Here is a 17,740-nt window from a genome sequence, read left to right on the forward strand (position 1 = left end):
TCTAAGGTTCCCTATCCCTATACTACTGGGATACTCCTAAATATCACCATCGGAAAATTACTGAACAGTCCTAGGCTTCCCCTCTACCCCAACATTCCTTCTATACTTTCCATAAGAATTTTAACCAGTGTAGGCTGGCCAATTATGCTAAACCAGGGCACTGCCCTACTAAGGGGAACTGCAAGCATAAAATGTAAGATTTTTCCCAAATTCACAAAAACTCAAAACCATAATCATTCTTGTCTTCCAACACACTCATGATTCCATTTATTATTTATTTAAGTTATTTACACACCACTTTTCAGGCAGACCTCACAAAGCAGTTTATATTACAACATATATCAACACAGAACAAAGCCATATACAAATATAAAATCAGAAATTAATTAACTATTCAGAACTTAGAGGGACTCGTGTCTATCAATCCCACATTCTCTGGCCAATCAGCTCTCTTCACTGCTCAGTCAGGCCCAATCCATTTGGAATTGCCAGTTGGTCCCTGCCATCTGCCTCCAGGCAGAAGAATCATATGCTGTTGCTATTTGCCTTCAAGTCAATTACGACTTATGGCGAGGCAACCCTATGAATCAGTGACCTCCAATAGCATCTGTCATGAACCACCCTGTTCAGATCTTGTAAGTTCAGGTCTGTGGCTTCCTTTATGGAATCAATCCCTCTCTTGTTTGGTCTTCCTCTTTTTCTACTCCCTTCTGTTTTTCCCAGCATTATTGTCTTTTCTAGTGAATCATGTCTTCTCATGATGTGTCCAAAGTATGATAACCTCAGTTTCATCATTTTACCTTCTAATGATAGTTCTGGTTTAATTTGTTCTAACACCCAATTATTTGCTTTTTTCAGTCCATGGTACGTGCAAAGCTTTTCTCCAATACCACATTTCAAATGAGCTGATTTTTCTCTTATCCGCTTTTTTCACTGTCCAACTTTCACATCCATACACAGGGATCAGGAATACCATGGTCTGAATGATCCTGACTTTAGTGTTTATTATTTTATTTATTTATTATTTGATTTATATGCTGCCCTTGCCCCCAGCAGGAACCCAGGGCGGGCAGGGTGTTCAGTGATACATCTTTGCATCTGAGGACCTTTTCCAGTTCTCTCAAACTGGCCCTCCCCAGTCCTAGCCTTCTTCTAATTTCTTGACTACTGTCTCCATTTTGGTTAATGACTGTGCCAACCTATTGATAATCCTTGACAAGTTCAATGTCCTCGTCAGTTTTAAAGTTACATAAATCTTCTTTTGTCATTACTTTAGTCTTCTTGAATTCAGCTGTAGTCCTGCTTTTGTGCTTTCCTCTTTAACTTTCATCAGCACTCATTTCAAATCATTACTGGTTTCTGCTAATAGTATGGTATCATCTGCATATCTTAAACTGATATTTCTCCCTCCAGTTTTCACACCTCCTTCATCTTGGTCCAATCTCACTTTCTGTATGATATGTTGTGTGTATAGATTAAACAAATAGGGTGATAAAATGCACCCGTCTCACACCCTTTCCTGTTGGGAACCAATCGGTTTCTCCATATTCTGTCCTTACAGTAGCCTCTTGTCCAGAGTATAGGTTGCACCTCAGGACAATCAGATGCTGTAGCGCCCCCATTTATTTTAACGCATTCCATAGGTTTTCATGATCTACACAGTTAAAGGCTTTGCTGTAATGTATAAAGCACATAGTGATTTCCTCCTGAAATTCCTTGGTCCGTTCCATTATCCAACATATGATTGTGATATGATCTCTGTACCCCTTCCCTTTTTAAATCCAGCTTGGACATCTGGCACTTTTCGCTCCATATATGGTAAGAGCCTTTGTTGTAGAATCTTGAGCATTACTTGCATGGGATATTAAGGCAATTGTTCGATAACTACTGCATTGCATGGGATCCCCATTTTTTAGAATTGGGATGAATCATATGAAAAATTATAATTTTCCAGGGATTGCCCTAGTAGCTTGCTTGCTATTTGATTTATATCCCGCCCTTCCTCCCAGTAGGAGCCCAGGGCAGCAAACAAAACCACTAAGAATACTTTAAGACATCATAAAAACAGACATTAAAATACATTAAAACAAAACAACTTTAAAAACATTTTTAAAGCTTTGAAGACTTTTTAAAAGGTTAAAAAACATAGTTTTTTTAAAAAAGGTTTAAAACTTCACAAGTTCCCACCATCTTCTGCTGTCATGAGGGCAATTCAGCCAATCAAGACACAGGAATTAGCATACAGCCACAGCATACACATACAGGCATTAGCGAGTCTGTCTCAGGACAGACCCATTCGCCTGGTAGCTCTATCTGAAATGGAGGTATGTGTTGAGTATGCTCTTTCCATGAAGGCCACACCTACCCAGCCAGGCCTTAGGAGTGTGTTTGTTCCCTGAGCAGTCTTGCTGTTTGCTTTTTTCTTTCACTACTTTTTTTTGGTGAGTGAGCACCATTGGACACTCTATGAGCCTCTTGTTTATGTTTTTTTACTTCTACCGTTTTTGTTTCATGGAGATACTGGGAGAACTGAAATTATTATTTTTAAGTACAGAACACATGTTGCATTAGTAAGACACGTGCACTCTGTGCTCATGACCATTTATTTCTGAGGTTCATAATTCCTAATCATGACCTGAGATTTTCTCTAGTGCTCACCAGAAGATCTAGAGACCTAAGTTAAAACTCCTGTCTACCACAGACTCATTGTATGGTACTAGGCATACTAATCTGGTACACTTTCAATCAACTGGGTAGCAAATTACCCATTTCTTACATCAGAAATGAAACAAAAGTCCAGTAGCACTTTAAAGGCTAGCAAGTGTATTATTACATGTGCCTTCATGAACTACCAAGAATGATACATCTCGGGGAAGTAGACTATAGCCCAAGAAAGGTTATGCTATAATAAATGTTTTAGTCTTTAAGGTGTATTGCTAAAATTGCACTATGATCTACTTTAATTGGTTGTTGTGAGGATAAGACCATAAAACATTTTGGCAAATTTAAAATGCCATTACAAAAAACAGGATAACGCAGGGAATGGTCCAGATGCAGTACAGGAGCAGGCATTGCACCCTGCCTGGACACCCCACCCAGGCAAACCTATTCCAGGAAGCATTAACACATAAGATTTGCCAAGGACTGATATGTAAAGTCGAGTGTTTGTAGGCCTAAATATCCCGGTTGTGTCCCAGATTTTTTTCCTCTGATTCTTAGGCCTTTTAATGGTTACAAACCTAGCTCTCCCTTCCCCAATTCAAAAGCAAGGCTATGGACTTTTTATTCTTTATTAATCAGTATTACATTTATATCCATTCCACCTTTCCTCCAAGGAGCTCAAGATGACATTCATGGGTTTCCTTTTCACCATGATATCTTCACAACAACCCCGAGAAGTAGGTTAGGCTGAGACACAACGACTGGTCCAAGGTCACACAGGGAGCTTCATGGCTGTGATGGTTTTAACCCTGGTCTCCCAGGACCTAGTCCACTTAATATCCCTTCATTTTATTCCACATTCTGGAAAGAAGGTGTAAAAGTGAATAAGCTGGAAAGGGAATAATCCTTTCCCATAGGTCTGGAAGTTTATGGAAGCCTTTGGTAACAGTGCTCTGTGGAACCTTTAAGCCTAACCAGTTCAGGCTGCAATCCTGTACATACTAATCAGGGAGCAATCCCCATGGAATTCAGTGGAGTTTACTTCTGAGTAATGTACAGTTTGTACCATGAATCTACACTAAATATTGTGATAACAATTCTGAGCAAAGGTAAGACAGGTGTTAAGTGTTTATACAACTTCAATATTTAAGTGCCCACTGTTTCTTTGCAAATGAAGAAGGGAGAGAATCAGAACAGGTGGAAGCCGCACAACATTTCTGCCAGCAGAGAAGCAATTGTAACAGCAGAAACCACTACTAAACCAAAGACAGACACTTTTCAATTTAATTAGACGCTAAGTATTTGTACAACTGCAGTGCATAAGTGTTCATAGTATCATTGCAAGAGAAGAGGATGAGAACAAAATCAGAACTGGCCACATCCCTGTGACCTCATCAGCTATGATTCATGACTTCACAGTAGCCCTACCAGGTCCAGTGACCACCAGCTGACCCTGATTTTCACCATATTTATTCCACCTGGCAAAAAGGTCTTGCTGTAGCATCATATAGAACATTGATTTAACCTCAGAAACACCACCTAGTTGCTTACCACTGCTCCTTGTTTAACACAGTAGCCAGCTTTAATCACAGCATTATCTGGGGGATGCTTAGCAGAAAAATATGGAAGGTGGCTTTGGGACCGTTTCAAGTAGTTTTTATCACCTTCACCACATTCATTTATCTCTCCTTTCTGGAAAAAAGTAAACAAGAGCTTAAAAATAAGGTCTAAAATCACCATTAAACCCCCACCACCAGTATTTCCCCTAACACTGTTCCAGGTTAGATTTCCCTTTTATTAGACACATTCAAGTTTGGAATTTGGGGCACTGCTTAAGACATAATATTTAGGGTTTACCAGAGCTATTTATACAATTGTGAGTGTACTTCAACTCAAGCTTGCTTCATGTACAAAGAAATGGCATGTAACTCATCATGTTTACTGAAAAAATATATATAAGCCAATTAAGAGTTGTGCGTTTTAAAAAGCATCTTCTGTGAGTTTGGAGGTGGGATTATTTGCAATTAGCTATAAAGACTGTGATGTGTGTAGGGAGGTGGCATTCTGTAGTTTTGAAGAACCAGTCTAGTATAAAACAACTATTTCATATATTTAGAAACCTGGGAGAACTACCTCCCAAGATTTTTTTTAATACCTCAACTTACCACTTAAGTTTGAACAATGCAAGAATTTTGCATCAGGGTTCTCCATGAGCAGTCACGTCTATTATCATCATAGTTGCATATTAACTAGGCAGTGTGAGAAAGGTTTCTGAGTCAATCAGCTTTCTCCCTTTATGGGAGACAACATGCAAGGAATGGGAAGTTATATGTATACTAAAGCTGTTAGAAACAGTGCCATGTTATTTTCTTTCTCAATACAAGTATTAATAAGTATAATGTCTAGAATTACTTGATTACCAGGTTTTCACAGCTATTATTGTTAATTCACTACCAGCCCCAACCTTCTTGCAAATCCACCATCCACAACATCAGCCTCAATCCTAGATTAGAACTAAATAGTCAACAATTGCAAGCATCAGCAACTCATTCTACACCAAGAAATTCAACACCCAGAGCTGTTTTTAAAGCATTTTCATACACATATAATGTATATATAATGGTCTATGTATACACATCACACACACACACACACACACATATATATATACATACACATATTTTCTACATTTAAAGATTGTTTAAAATAATAAAATGCAACAATGGGAAAGGATATTTTGATTAAAAGTTAAGCAATTTCAGATAAGGTAGAGCTAAAAAGGCTAATAAAATAAAAAACATCTCAATTTGTAGTCCCATATGTACTCTGAATGCATATACATGCCACCCTGGGCAGAATTCCTGCTTATAAAGCCTAGCCTTCTCATTACAATAAAAGGAGCAGATTGTACGTGCAAAGCAATGTACACATTATCCATTTCATTGATCACAATAAAAGGGGCAACTTTGGGTGAAAATGGCATTCCCATGCTGCAAGAAATCACTCAACTGGAGGGATAGTAGACTGATAGCCCAATATGTTGCATGAGAAAAGATTTTATTAAAAAGGTACATTACTACCTGAGTAGGGGTTATTATAGGAACACCACCAACAATCTCTGTCCTATAAGACATCTGCTTCTTTATCCCCAGATTTTCAGTGTGACGTGTTAAATTATCAGTGTGAGACAGTGAATCAGTTTGCTTTGGTACCTAAAAAAATATGCATTACAAATTAATTGTACAATGCCTTATAAACAGGGGAGAAAGCAAAACCAATTCAAATTTAGTTTAGCTTAATTATATTTATATATCACCTCAAACATCCAGAGGCATCCCAAATCCATTTACAATAAAATACAAAATGTATTAAGATATTCAGTACAGTTGCAATATAATATACTAGAAGTGTTCATCCAAAGAAAATTCATCTAAAAACAGTATAAAATATCCACCTGCTCCATCCAGAAAGAACAAATACTTTCAGAAATAATGTGGTTTGAATGAATGACCTGCATTCCTCAATTGTAAACACTCAAAAGTAGAAATACTTGAGGAATTTGATTACTATGAATTCTGATGCAAATTAGTCTATTCTACATCTCCCAGAATAGTGTGTGGCTTGGAAATCCAATTATCCTTCAGATTTCACACTACTCCAAATTTTGTGAAACAACCGTAGGTTAAAAACACATACCAAAATATGTTTGAAATACGTATTATAGGATAGGCCTGGTTCACATGTCACATTAAGAGATAGTTAAAAATCAACTATGGTTTAATTTGAGTAAGCAACATGCTGGTGCACACTGCTCAGAAGTCCTTGCCTCACTCCTTCCCCATCTCATGAAGTTTCACATTGGAAAGGTAATTAACCAGTTTCACGTGATGTGCAATCCGGCATTTGTGGTCTGTTTCTCTCCAAGCCAACCACCATCAGAAGCCAAGGTTTGTTCTTGGCTTACCCATCATGGTTAAGTTTGGAGAGAAACAAATTACACGCTCAGGTAACATGAAGCCAGCCTCTGGCTTGTTTTCTTCTTCACAGCTGGCCCTGCATGTGGAATAGATAGCATTTCAGGGAAAGATGCCTTGAAGGTCCTGGCTATCAACCTCCCACCCAGCATCCTAAATTTGGCTTCCATGAGTACACGACTACATGTCTCCACATCATTCATGCCAACATACACCAGGACCATTGATTCCCAGATCTACCAGGCTATCCAGATAACCCATGACATCCACAACTTTCATTTGAGGCAGACAAGTCATGCGGTCTGTACACCTGTCACAAACCCATTTATCTATGTTCTTAAGAACCTCACACCCCACAGAGGAGTATACCCTGCGTGAGAGGGTATCTGTTTATCACCCAGTAATGGAGCCCTAGGAAGCATTTCGCTCTTCCTCTGATGGACAGCCCTTTCACCAAGAATTTCATTCTCTGTAACAACTCAGGAGCTGGCATGTTGGAAGTGAAATGCTGCTGTCACATCCCCAAAGGCCTCACCCACCAACTTCTCTAACTTTCCGTTTTTTTAGGTCAGTTACCTTGGCTCCAAGAAAACGGGCAAACAGATAGTCGTACATGTTACATGCTATAAAATACACTAGGTAGCCTACACGGCCCGTCGTTTTCTATCCATTATTGTTATTTATTAAGTATTTTTACTTGGAATTTGTTAGATGAAAAGGGCGGTAGGAATAATCTGCCTTGGCCTCCTTGCCTTGCTGCCAAACTCAACACAGCTGCCCAATGCACTTGTTACCTTGACACCGTCAATGAGGCAGAGACACTTCATCAGCTGGGGTAGAGTGGGCTACCTTGCTAGGCCTTAAATTATAACTCCAGCTAGTTTCTCCCAACTGCTAATGCAGCTAATTAGATCAAGAGGCCCTGTTTGAAAAACACAAAGAATGGGCCTTTTCAGTGGTGATTCAATGATTCTGGAACGTTCTCCTCAGAAAGATGTACCTGGCAACATTATCATAACTTTTAGGCACAGGCAAAGACGTTTCTGTTTATTCTAGCATTTGGTTCTTAATTGGAATCATTTGGTATGATGATAACCTAGCCTATATTTGGTGTTCATCTTTTAATAGTGAGGGTAGGATTATCCTGTTATAATATTGCAGGATGACCACTTTTAGTCAATAATGTTCTTTAATTTTTTGATGCTATTTTAAATGTTGTATTCTGTATGCTTTTACAATTGTAAGTCACTTTGAGACATTTCATGTAGTAAGCATTGAATAAATGCAATAAATAATAATTGTAAAAAATAATTTAAAAATGAATAGTAGTTAACCTCCTCCCAACCAGCAGCCTGTTCAAGAAGGTAAACACCATCCATACGTTTTAAATTAGTTTTTTAAAAGGTAGTATTCAGCAGCTGTGCCCCTGAGGCAAGCCCCCCTTTCTGAAGCAATCTGAAGCAGATGGGCCCCCTAAACTCTTTGGAGATATTTGGAGTTTAAAGAATTGTGATCTAAGCCTGACAGACTATCTCAAAAATGATAGAAAAAATAGATAAACACTGCCATATAAGGGAAACACCAATGTAGGGAGAGGGGGAGTTTGCCCATTGAGAGATCTATCTTCCAATCCAGAGCTAGAATTTCACCCAATACTCTCCTATCATGGTGCTGGGGGGGGTGTTGATTCCACAAAACCTTTTTCCTCAGTGCCTTTTTTCTCATTATTTGGCTAGTTCTCTGAAAGTTACAAAGAGTTAATGGAATTTTGACTTGTCTTATTTATCCTAAACCCAGACTTTCTACCTGTTTGTTTTCTCTCAATTCTTTTCCATCCTTCCAAATCCAACCCAGTCTTAGTTATTAAAAAAATGTTTGTTGCATCTTTTCTGTGTCTTAGTCACTTACATTAGTCTTCAGTTAGAATAGTTACTTAGGCAGTGGCACTTCCCTGTTCCCCACCCCCTCATTTTGGCCATTGTGTTAGGTTTTGCATTTTATTTATTTATTATTTTATTTATAGCTGTATCCTCTCTCAAGCAATCCTATTTATTCATCCTTCACCTCATAACCAGCCTACCTAGTTGTTTTTCTATCGTTTTCCACCCTTCCCAACCCAACACAGTCCCTTTTGTTAAAAGTGTATTGTCTTTTGTCTGTGTCTTGTCTTAATAGCTAGTTAAACTTTTTAGTCTTGAGTTCTTAGTTACTTAGGCAAAAGCCAAAACGTTATGGCCATTTTGGTTCCCAATGCAAGTCAACAGAAGGACTAAAGCCTCAGTCTTCCAAATACTGCTTCAGATTTGGGGTCTGAGGTGAAGCCCCCTGAAACAATCCAAAGCGAGCAGAGGTCCAATCCAAAGCAAGCTGTGAAGCAAAGGGCCTATTTATTTATTTATTGCACTTTTAAACCGCCCTTTAGCAACAGGCTCTCAGGGCGGTGTACAACAGAATAACCTAATATTCAGTAACTGTCTAGGGAAGCCTTCCGCAACCTGGGACCTACCTAACAAACTATTATTTAATCAAACAATTTCTCAATGTTTGACAATTCCCATCACTATAACTACAAAACTACACTTGAAATTATACAGCATGTGTATAATTGCTTCCCATACAATGAATTCTTGGCTGGGAGTATCTGAAAACAAGTTCCCATTAGAACAGTTTCCACTTGACTGATCAAATTATTTTGATTTTCCAAAGTGTTTGGCCAGAACTGATCAAGCATGAGCTTGTCACGTTCACTGAATGGCTTATCAAACAATTTGCTTTCATGTAGTTCACACGCTGGTTTGCTACATTACCATGATCAAACTTGCAACTCTAGAACCTGAGGAAGGAATTCTTATGATACACTGAGCAGGAATCCTTCCTGGCAAGTAGCTGGTGAAAGCCTCCAAATAATTCAGGCTAAGACATACACTAAGTTCAAGATTGACTAACACAAAAATGGAGCCCTTAAAATGTATAACCCCCTCACCCAATAACCTTGGAATACCAAATATGTTTTTGCTGGTTTTGGCTAAGTCTAAGAAGATAATAATGATGCCATCACAAATAATTACTTACTGTGATTTTGGTAGCTTTGTTCAGGACATTTACCCATTCAACCAAGTCTTGCTGATCATTGGCCTGTAGAAAGTATTTCCTCATCCCTGCATTCATAACTATTAGAGACAACAGGAGGAACATGCAGCATTAAAGGGAAAAATGGTTAAGTTGTTCTTTGTGTAGGCATTGTAACAAACCTCAAAGTTAGGAAGGCCACATTATTTCTTATCTCAAAGCTGAAAAACCCAAGTTGAGTGCTTTGATAGCATGCACCCATCCTAAATAATTGTTTTCCTTTTATATAAGTTATATAGTTCTAGACTGGGGGGGGAGAGAGTTTGCTTGTATTCATGGCTCACCTGTCCTGTGAAAAATCTCACATACACAATGACAATGACTTCTCTAACTTTCTACACGAATACTGACCCTAATGCCTTTGACAAAAAAGTTGCTTTGATGTAACAACTGAATCTATGCACCTGTATGATTAAAAAAATACATTAAAAAATCACCTTTTTCTTTTTTGAGAACACCAGAAGTATTTTGCACATTTTTATAATTAAAAGTCTGTATAAATGTATTGCATCCAACACGTATATTAGCTGCTTCAAATCTAAAATTAGTATTTGAATAGGTGGAAGGAAAAACCAAAAAGACCTGTAAAACATAAAGATGTGCATACAATATCCTAACACAAACAGAATCCATAGGAACAAACAAGCAACCTAAGCACAGCTGGCTTCTCTTGCTTTAATGGCCTACTTAAATCTGCAAGTAATCTCTAAGAGATCAGTAATCACATGGATTCACTTAGACAGCACTATACTGTCTCATATCCTCTGTGTATGTGTGCAAGCACACACATGTGTTTAATACAGTACAGGAAAAGCATTAGAACTCAACTAATGCACACAAAGGCTGTCCTTTTATATTAAACATTTGAGATGAGAATATCTTCTCATTGGGTGGCTGTACACAGTCTTTTTGTCACATGGCCACCTCTTTTAATCTGGTCACAAAGTTCAAGTAACATGGATGAGAAGCCAGTTATCAGCAGCACTCTGATATGCAAGGACATTATGTATACTTTGCTTCTGTAACTGATTATAAGTCCGAGCAAACAGAAATATGATAAAAATAGCCTCATGACAAAGGCAGATACTACATGCAACTTGGATCCCACCGTTGCAAGCAGATTTTGGCAAGACTACAACCAGAAACAACATGACAACATGACTGTCTGCGGCCATTGTTATAAACAGTCCTGTTGTAAGAGTTACTGTTAATATTAAGACTCATCTCTGCAAATACCAAAGACGCACACACAAACAGAAAGCAATCCATACATTTGTACCACTTCAGTAAGAATTCTGCTCTGTTCTAGGTACAGGCCAGTTCAAACATTTCTTCATTGCTTTGACGGGAGCACTCCTGAGGACACAGACATGTTGATAAACTAACCAACACTCATGCATAAAACCCATACTGCTTCTCAACAGTAAGTTGTGCAAGCATGAAAACACATTTTTCAGCAGCTATATGTTGAGTAATTTACAAACATCTCAAGACAGCCTATAAACCATAATGTGATGTTATCCATTAATCTAAAATCTAAGAATATATAAATATTCAGATATAATTATTGGCCCTTGCCAATTATCACCCTGGGAAGCTCAGCAGCCCATACCTATGTGTTGTTTCATCTACAGTACAGTAACAAGAATCAGCTAACAACTTTACCAATTATAGAATCATAGAACAGCAGAGTTGCAACGGGCCTATAAGGCCATAGAGTCCAACCCCTGCTCAATGCAGGAATTCAAATTAAAGCATACCCGACAGGTGGCTGTCTAGCTGCCTCTTGAATGCCTCTAGTGTTGGGGAGCCCACCACCACCCTAGGGATTGGTTCCATTGTCGTACTACTCTAACTGTTAGGAAGTTTTTCCTGATGTTCAATTGAAATCTTGCTTTATTATTCCATGTCCTGCAGTCTGCGAAGATCAAGAAGAGATCCTGGCCCTCCTCTGTGTGGCAACTTTTCAAGTACTTGAAGAGTGCTATCATCTCTCCCCTCAGTCTTCTCTTCTCAAGGCTAAACATGCCCAGTTCTTTCAGTCTCTCTTCCTAGGGCTTTGTTTCCAGTCCCCTGATCATCCTCGTTGCCCTCCTCTGAACCTGTTCCAGTTTGTCTGCATCTGCATCCTTCTTAAAGTACAATGTCCAGAACTGGACGCAGTACTCAAGATGAGACCCAACCAGTGCTAAATAGAGGGGAATTAGTACTTCACACGATTTGGAAACTATAATTCTGTTGCAGCCTAAAGAAGCATTTGTCTTTTTTTGCATCCACATCACACTGTTGGCTCATATTCAGCTTGTGATCAACAACGATTTCAAGATCCTTCTTGCATGTCATATTGCTGAGCCAAGTATCTCTCATCTTATAACTGTGCACTTGGTTTGTTTTATCCTAGGTCTAGACCTTTGCACTTATCCTTGTTAAATTTCATTCTGTTGTTTTCAGCCCAATGATCCAGCCTATCAAGATCACTTTGAATTTTGTCTGTCTTCCACGGTATTAGTTACCCCTTCCAATTTTGTATAATCTGCAAATTTGATGAATATTCCCTGCACCTCCTCATCGAAGGCATTAATAAAAATGTTGAAGAGTACTGGGCCCAGGATTGAGACCTGTGATACCACACTCATCTCCCCCAAGCTTGAAAAGGAACCATTGATAAGCACTCAGAGTATGATTCTGTAGCCAACTGTGGAACCACCTGATAGTTGTTCCATCCAGCCCACATTTAGATAGCTTGCTAATCAAACTAACAAGGGGCACTTTGTCAAAAGCTTTGCTGAAATAAAGATATATTATGTCCACAGAATTCCCACAGTCTACCAGGGAGGTTTACTGATCAAAAAAATGAGGTAAGATTAGTGCAGTAGGATTTGTGCTTGAAAAATCCATGTTGGCTTCTAGTAATCACTGCATTGTTTTTAAGGTGCTTACAGACTGACTGCTTTATCATACGCTCCAGGATTTTTCCCAGGGATTGATGTCAGACTGACTGGTCTGTAGTTCCCAGGTTCCTCCTTTTTGTCCTTTCGAAGATAGGGACAACAGAAGCTGCAATCGTGCTCCTTCAACTTGTACTTCACCTTTGCTAGGAGGGCCATGAACTCTCTTTTGGGAAAACACTCTACCAAAATAGGAATTGAGGGCTTCTGCCTTTTCTTTGTCATCTGTTATCATTTTACCATCTTCATTGGGAAATGATAACGTTTTCTTGTTGCTTTTAGCACTGCTTGCTAACCTCAGCTCATTCTAGCTTTAGTCTTCTTGATGCGATCCCTGCAATTCTATGCTACCTGTCTATTTTTCTTTTGTGGCCTGGTGCTCCTTCCACTTCCTGTGTGTGTCCTTTTTTTCTTTTCCAGTCATCTCCTTCTGCGAAGCCGCAATGGCTTCTTCTGCTATCTTCCACCTTTTTTCCTTGTTGGAATTGTTTGTTGAAATCCACAAAATTTCTACTGGTTAGAATCAAGTCAAGGAGAGGTGATCCTCTAGTTCCATCCCTGTCCGGATGCAGGTTGGGACCCTGGGAGTTCAGAGGATGAGGAGGAAGGGGGAGATGTTAGTTTCCCAGAGTTGCAGGAGAGAGGACAGAGATAGAGATGTCTGCCGACAGAGACCTTGAGAGCCTGGTAACCAGGGAAACAGACGGCTCCCAGAAGTTTCTCACACCCTCCCCTCTCTCCAGCCCAGAGCAGTTAGAGACGGAAAAAGGAGGGGTTCCAATTCCCCCTCAAGCGGAGAAAAACCTGCCTGGCAGTTTAAACCTTCCCCTCCCTCTTCCCCCCCATCCTAGAAGCAGATACTTTAGAAGAAGAGAAGGCCATGCCCCCACCCTTGCCTCGTTCCAGGAGGCGTCTCAAAGTAACAAGGGAAAGAGAAAGGAGGGGTTTAGAACAGGGCGCTTTGAGACGAAGTGAGAGAATTCGCGCCAGAAAAACCCCTTTATAAAGAGTGGGGGGAGCAGAGCGCCCCTGTTCTGTCACCTTTCTTCCATGTTGCAGGTTCTTGTTTGCAGAAGTTGTTCATGCGACGAAGGAGTCTATGTCTGGAAATTACTTTAATAAAAACTGATTTGCTTTCACCAAGTGATCTGATTCTTGAGTCCCAACCTGAACACGACAATCCCCCACTTTCTTAAGGAGAAAGTTATCAGCAATGCAAGTCAGGAATTTCTTGGAGAGGCCGTGTGTGGCAGAATTTGTCTCCCAAAAGATATTGGGGTAATTGAAGCCCCCCATAACTACTACATCATGCCTCCTTGAAACACCGGCAATTTGCTTTTCAAAAGTTTCATCCTGGTCTTCTCTTTGAATGGGTGGTCAGTAGTAGACTCCAAGCACCATGTTCCTTTTATTCCTTGCCCTATTAATTTTAATCCAGATGCTCTCGATGGGGCTTCCAAGCTCATACTTCTATATTTCTGTGCAAGGATATATATTTGACATATAATGCAACTCCACCTCCCTTTCTATTTCTTCTGTTCGTTTTGAGTAAGTTATATCTTTCAATTGCTATAGTCCAGTCATGGGGGTCATCCCATCAAGTTTCAGTTATACCCATCAAGTTGTATTCACCTTTCTGAATTAACAGTTCATGTTTGCCTTGTTTATTTCCCATACTCTAGGCATTAGTATATAAATATTGAGGACCATGTGATTTATCATCTGGCTTCCTTCCTACATTTTTATGAAGACTATTATTGGGCCCCATTAGAGCTGTTCTCTCAGTCCCTGTTTCTGTGCATGAGCCTTCATCAATCATTACCTCCAAGTTTACGTCTACCTTCCCCTTACAAGTTCTCCATGCTGTGACCAAACACATTCTTCCCAGTCCTTATGAGGTGCCAGCAGTCCATCTTGCAGAAGTGTAATCCATGGTCCCAGAATCCAAATCTCTTGCGTCAGCACCATCTTTGTAGCCAGTCATTCACCAGGAGTATTTTTCTTTCCTTTTCTACTCCTCTTCTAAGTGCTGGAAGGATGGATGAGGAAACTATCTGGGCCCCAAGGTCCTTGAGTTTCTTTCCCAGAGCTTCAAGGTCTGACATGATTTCTTTGTTGCTCCGCTTGGCAATACCATTTGTTCCCACATGGATGAAAAGAAAGGGATATGTCAGTGGGCTTTATGAGTGTTGACAACACTTCAAATATTGACAACCCTTCAATCACATCTCTAATCCATCCTCCAGGAAGACAGCATAACTGATGAGTCCATAGGACTTCTCAGCATACTTGGGTTTCAATCCCACACAGTAGGGGGTCTCCCACCCTTCCTCCTCTTCTCTTCTTGTTGTTGCAGGGCATGTGTTCATTGCCTCTGCTTGACTGAGCTTCAGCCTCTCACGCACCATCTCCTGTAATTCTTCCTCTGCAGACTGTCCTCCAGTCTCATCCTCAAGTACCCAAGTTGTTCCATAGTTCCACTGGTGCAGAGTGTCTTCTAGCTCTTCTGCTCCTAATTGTCACCCTTTTCCATGGAGTTTCATAGACTTCATTTTTCCTTTCTTCAGCCACTCTTTTCTTCCACGTCAACTTGTTGTTCTTCCACCTCCTGTACTGTTCTTTGCTGTTGTTCCAGCATTCTGTCTCTTTGTCTCCAACACTCTAGGCCTCTCACCTTTTATTCCAACAGTGCAACCAGCTTGCACTGGCTGCATGTGTACGCCATGTTGTTCTCAGGCAAGAAAATAAACACTGCACACATCTTGCAGGTCACCACCACTGGAGCATCCTTTCCATCCATAGTCTCTTTTACCTTTTCTTTCTATCTTTCTACTTGTACTGGATGGCCTGTGCTTTGTTCTGTTCTCCTTGGAGGTTAACAGGAGAGTCCCACTGGTATATGATCTTCACTACAAGACCATTTTTGTTAGAGATCTGCCCCCTGAACTCCCCTACTGCACTCTGCTGCCAAGCTCCTGTGAGCATTCCTTATTCAACTCATTCTGAGAGCTGGTTCACTTGTAGACCAGCTGAGGCAGTTTCCTCTGGTCTGCTCAGTTAGGAGTCAGAAAGCAGAATTATGCTGCTGCAACAGTGGATGCCATTTTTTAAAATCAGTCTAATGAAATAGCTGTATACTCAATATTGACAGGATATTATGCTCTGTGTGGAAGCATCAAGAGATGTTTACTGCTTATGCATGCTTCATACACTCTTGCATTACTACAAATCTGTTTCCTCAATTGATAAAATAAGCAGAGCTCAAAGATATGATCAGAATAAATTTTCAACAAATGAATAACAAAACCATTTGATAATATGGCTTCAAATATAATTAGACATTCCAATAACTGCTAAAAGGTCTTCATCAAATTTTAATTTTGAATGCCATCATGCTCTCATTTAACACCAAAAATGTTCTGGATGATGTTTGAAACAAAAAGAAGTAAATATTAAACATGTGAACAGTCAGGTGCACTCACTGGATGTCTCCATTTGTTTTATATATAATCGTTACATCATTCATGCCTTACATCCACGCTTAAAGTACAGAGGATATCAATAAGAGTTACATGTGCTAACATGACCATCTAGCTTTTTCTTAATCACTAGATGAATGTTAAACCCACTGCAAAGAATAAGTTGGCAGGCATTTTATACAATGACTGACATACATTAAAAATGATTGTCAAATTTTTCTGTGCTATATAATAGAGTGTATATAATGGTCTATAACATGAAAAAGGGAGAATAGTGGTTATTTTTTCAAAGACTTAAAGTATAATCCAGAAGCTAATTCTCACTGAAAACCAAAATAGTATGTATTTTGCAGCATATATAAAGTGTTGACTTATAGCTAAAGTTTGCAAAACAAATCCAGAAAGAATGTTTTATTTATTTTATTATTCAATTCTGAAATATACAATTGGTAGCTGCAACTTGTTGCTGTATGATCAGCAGTGTTGCCAATTTAGATACTGCCAATATTTCATCTATGAAAAGGGAGTGATTTGTTCATCTTTAAATTAGGAAGGAAGCCTTGAATATGAATACACTTGAATTCTGAATAAGTATTTCTACTTGTACTTGATAAGGAAGGGACAGGACATATTCTGGTTTTCATTTTTAAAAATAATAATAAAGGTAACTATGCAGTCTACTACAACTTACCAAAGCAGAATTCTGCCTTTGGCCTCAGTTTAGTTGCATCGCTAACCTAACAAAATGACAAAGTTATATGCATTACAAGTTATAGGCATCATAAATCATATACATCTGATCTGATATTGTACAACATAAAAATGCCTTTCAATATAATTTGATTTCTGTATAGACTAACATACACATTACTCTAGTATATAGATCCATAAAAAACACCAGGGAACTATGTAAACACTGCTACAGAAGATTCTAGAAATGGAACATTTCCATAGCAAGAATCACAGGGCAAAAGTGGGAGTTGGGAAGAATCGAAATGTATGCAATGCTTACTATTATCAAACTTACACTACTATTTTAAGAGAGCAATCCTACCATGTCAGCGGAGGGAGACAATGGAGCAAATAAACCACCAAATCCCTGCTGGCAAGAGCAGAAGTGAAGATTAAGCAACATTCCTGCACTCCTCTGTCCTTTTCTGGCTGATTTTTTTTTAAAAGGTTCCCTCCCTCATAGTTTCCTCCACCACTCCCTCTATAGATCCCTATATCCCTTCTTCTCCAACCAACATGGAAAGGAAGTAAGCTGATGAAGATAGAGCAATATGTCCTTCCTTTGCTAGTCTCCTTTGTAAAGGCTTTTTTCTTTTTGCTAACCTGCAAAGAGTCTAGTAGTCTGCATTTCCATGTTGTCCACTGAGAATAGGGATCTCCCTTCCTCTGCAGTTAACATGGAAATGAATGCTACTACTTCCTTTTTGCATGCTAGTTACATTTGTGGGCTCATTTACAGGGCTGAAATAATGGCATATTATTATTTCATTTATACACCACTCTTAATATACAATAGAACATTAAAATAAAACAAAGT

The 17,740-nt window shown here is 39.2% G+C and overlaps 1 protein-coding gene across 11 annotated transcripts in view; it reads right to left on the reverse strand.

Annotated features, from left to right (window-relative positions):
* Nucleotides 1-17,740, reverse strand: part of PLEKHA1 (pleckstrin homology domain containing A1) — a 69,202-nt gene that overhangs the window by 25,004 nt on the left and 26,458 nt on the right. For 10 of the 11 annotated variants that reach the window (XM_061635767.1, XM_061635765.1, XM_061635768.1 and 7 more), the window contains 4 exons: nucleotides 16,883-16,928; nucleotides 9,708-9,805; nucleotides 5,742-5,873; nucleotides 4,213-4,353 (listed from right to left, as the gene is read on the reverse strand). In XM_061635767.1, the coding sequence (XP_061491751.1) occupies nucleotides 4,213-4,353; nucleotides 5,742-5,873; nucleotides 9,708-9,805; nucleotides 16,883-16,928 (417 nt within the window). The remainder of the gene's footprint in view (nucleotides 1-4,212; nucleotides 4,354-5,741; nucleotides 5,874-9,707; nucleotides 9,806-16,882; nucleotides 16,929-17,740) is intronic. The other variant, XM_061635776.1, reaches the window with a different exon arrangement.

The sequence above is a fragment of the Rhineura floridana genome, chromosome 7 (assembly GCF_030035675.1).
Source record: "Rhineura floridana isolate rRhiFlo1 chromosome 7, rRhiFlo1.hap2, whole genome shotgun sequence".
NCBI lineage: Eukaryota > Metazoa > Chordata > Lepidosauria > Squamata > Rhineuridae > Rhineura > Rhineura floridana.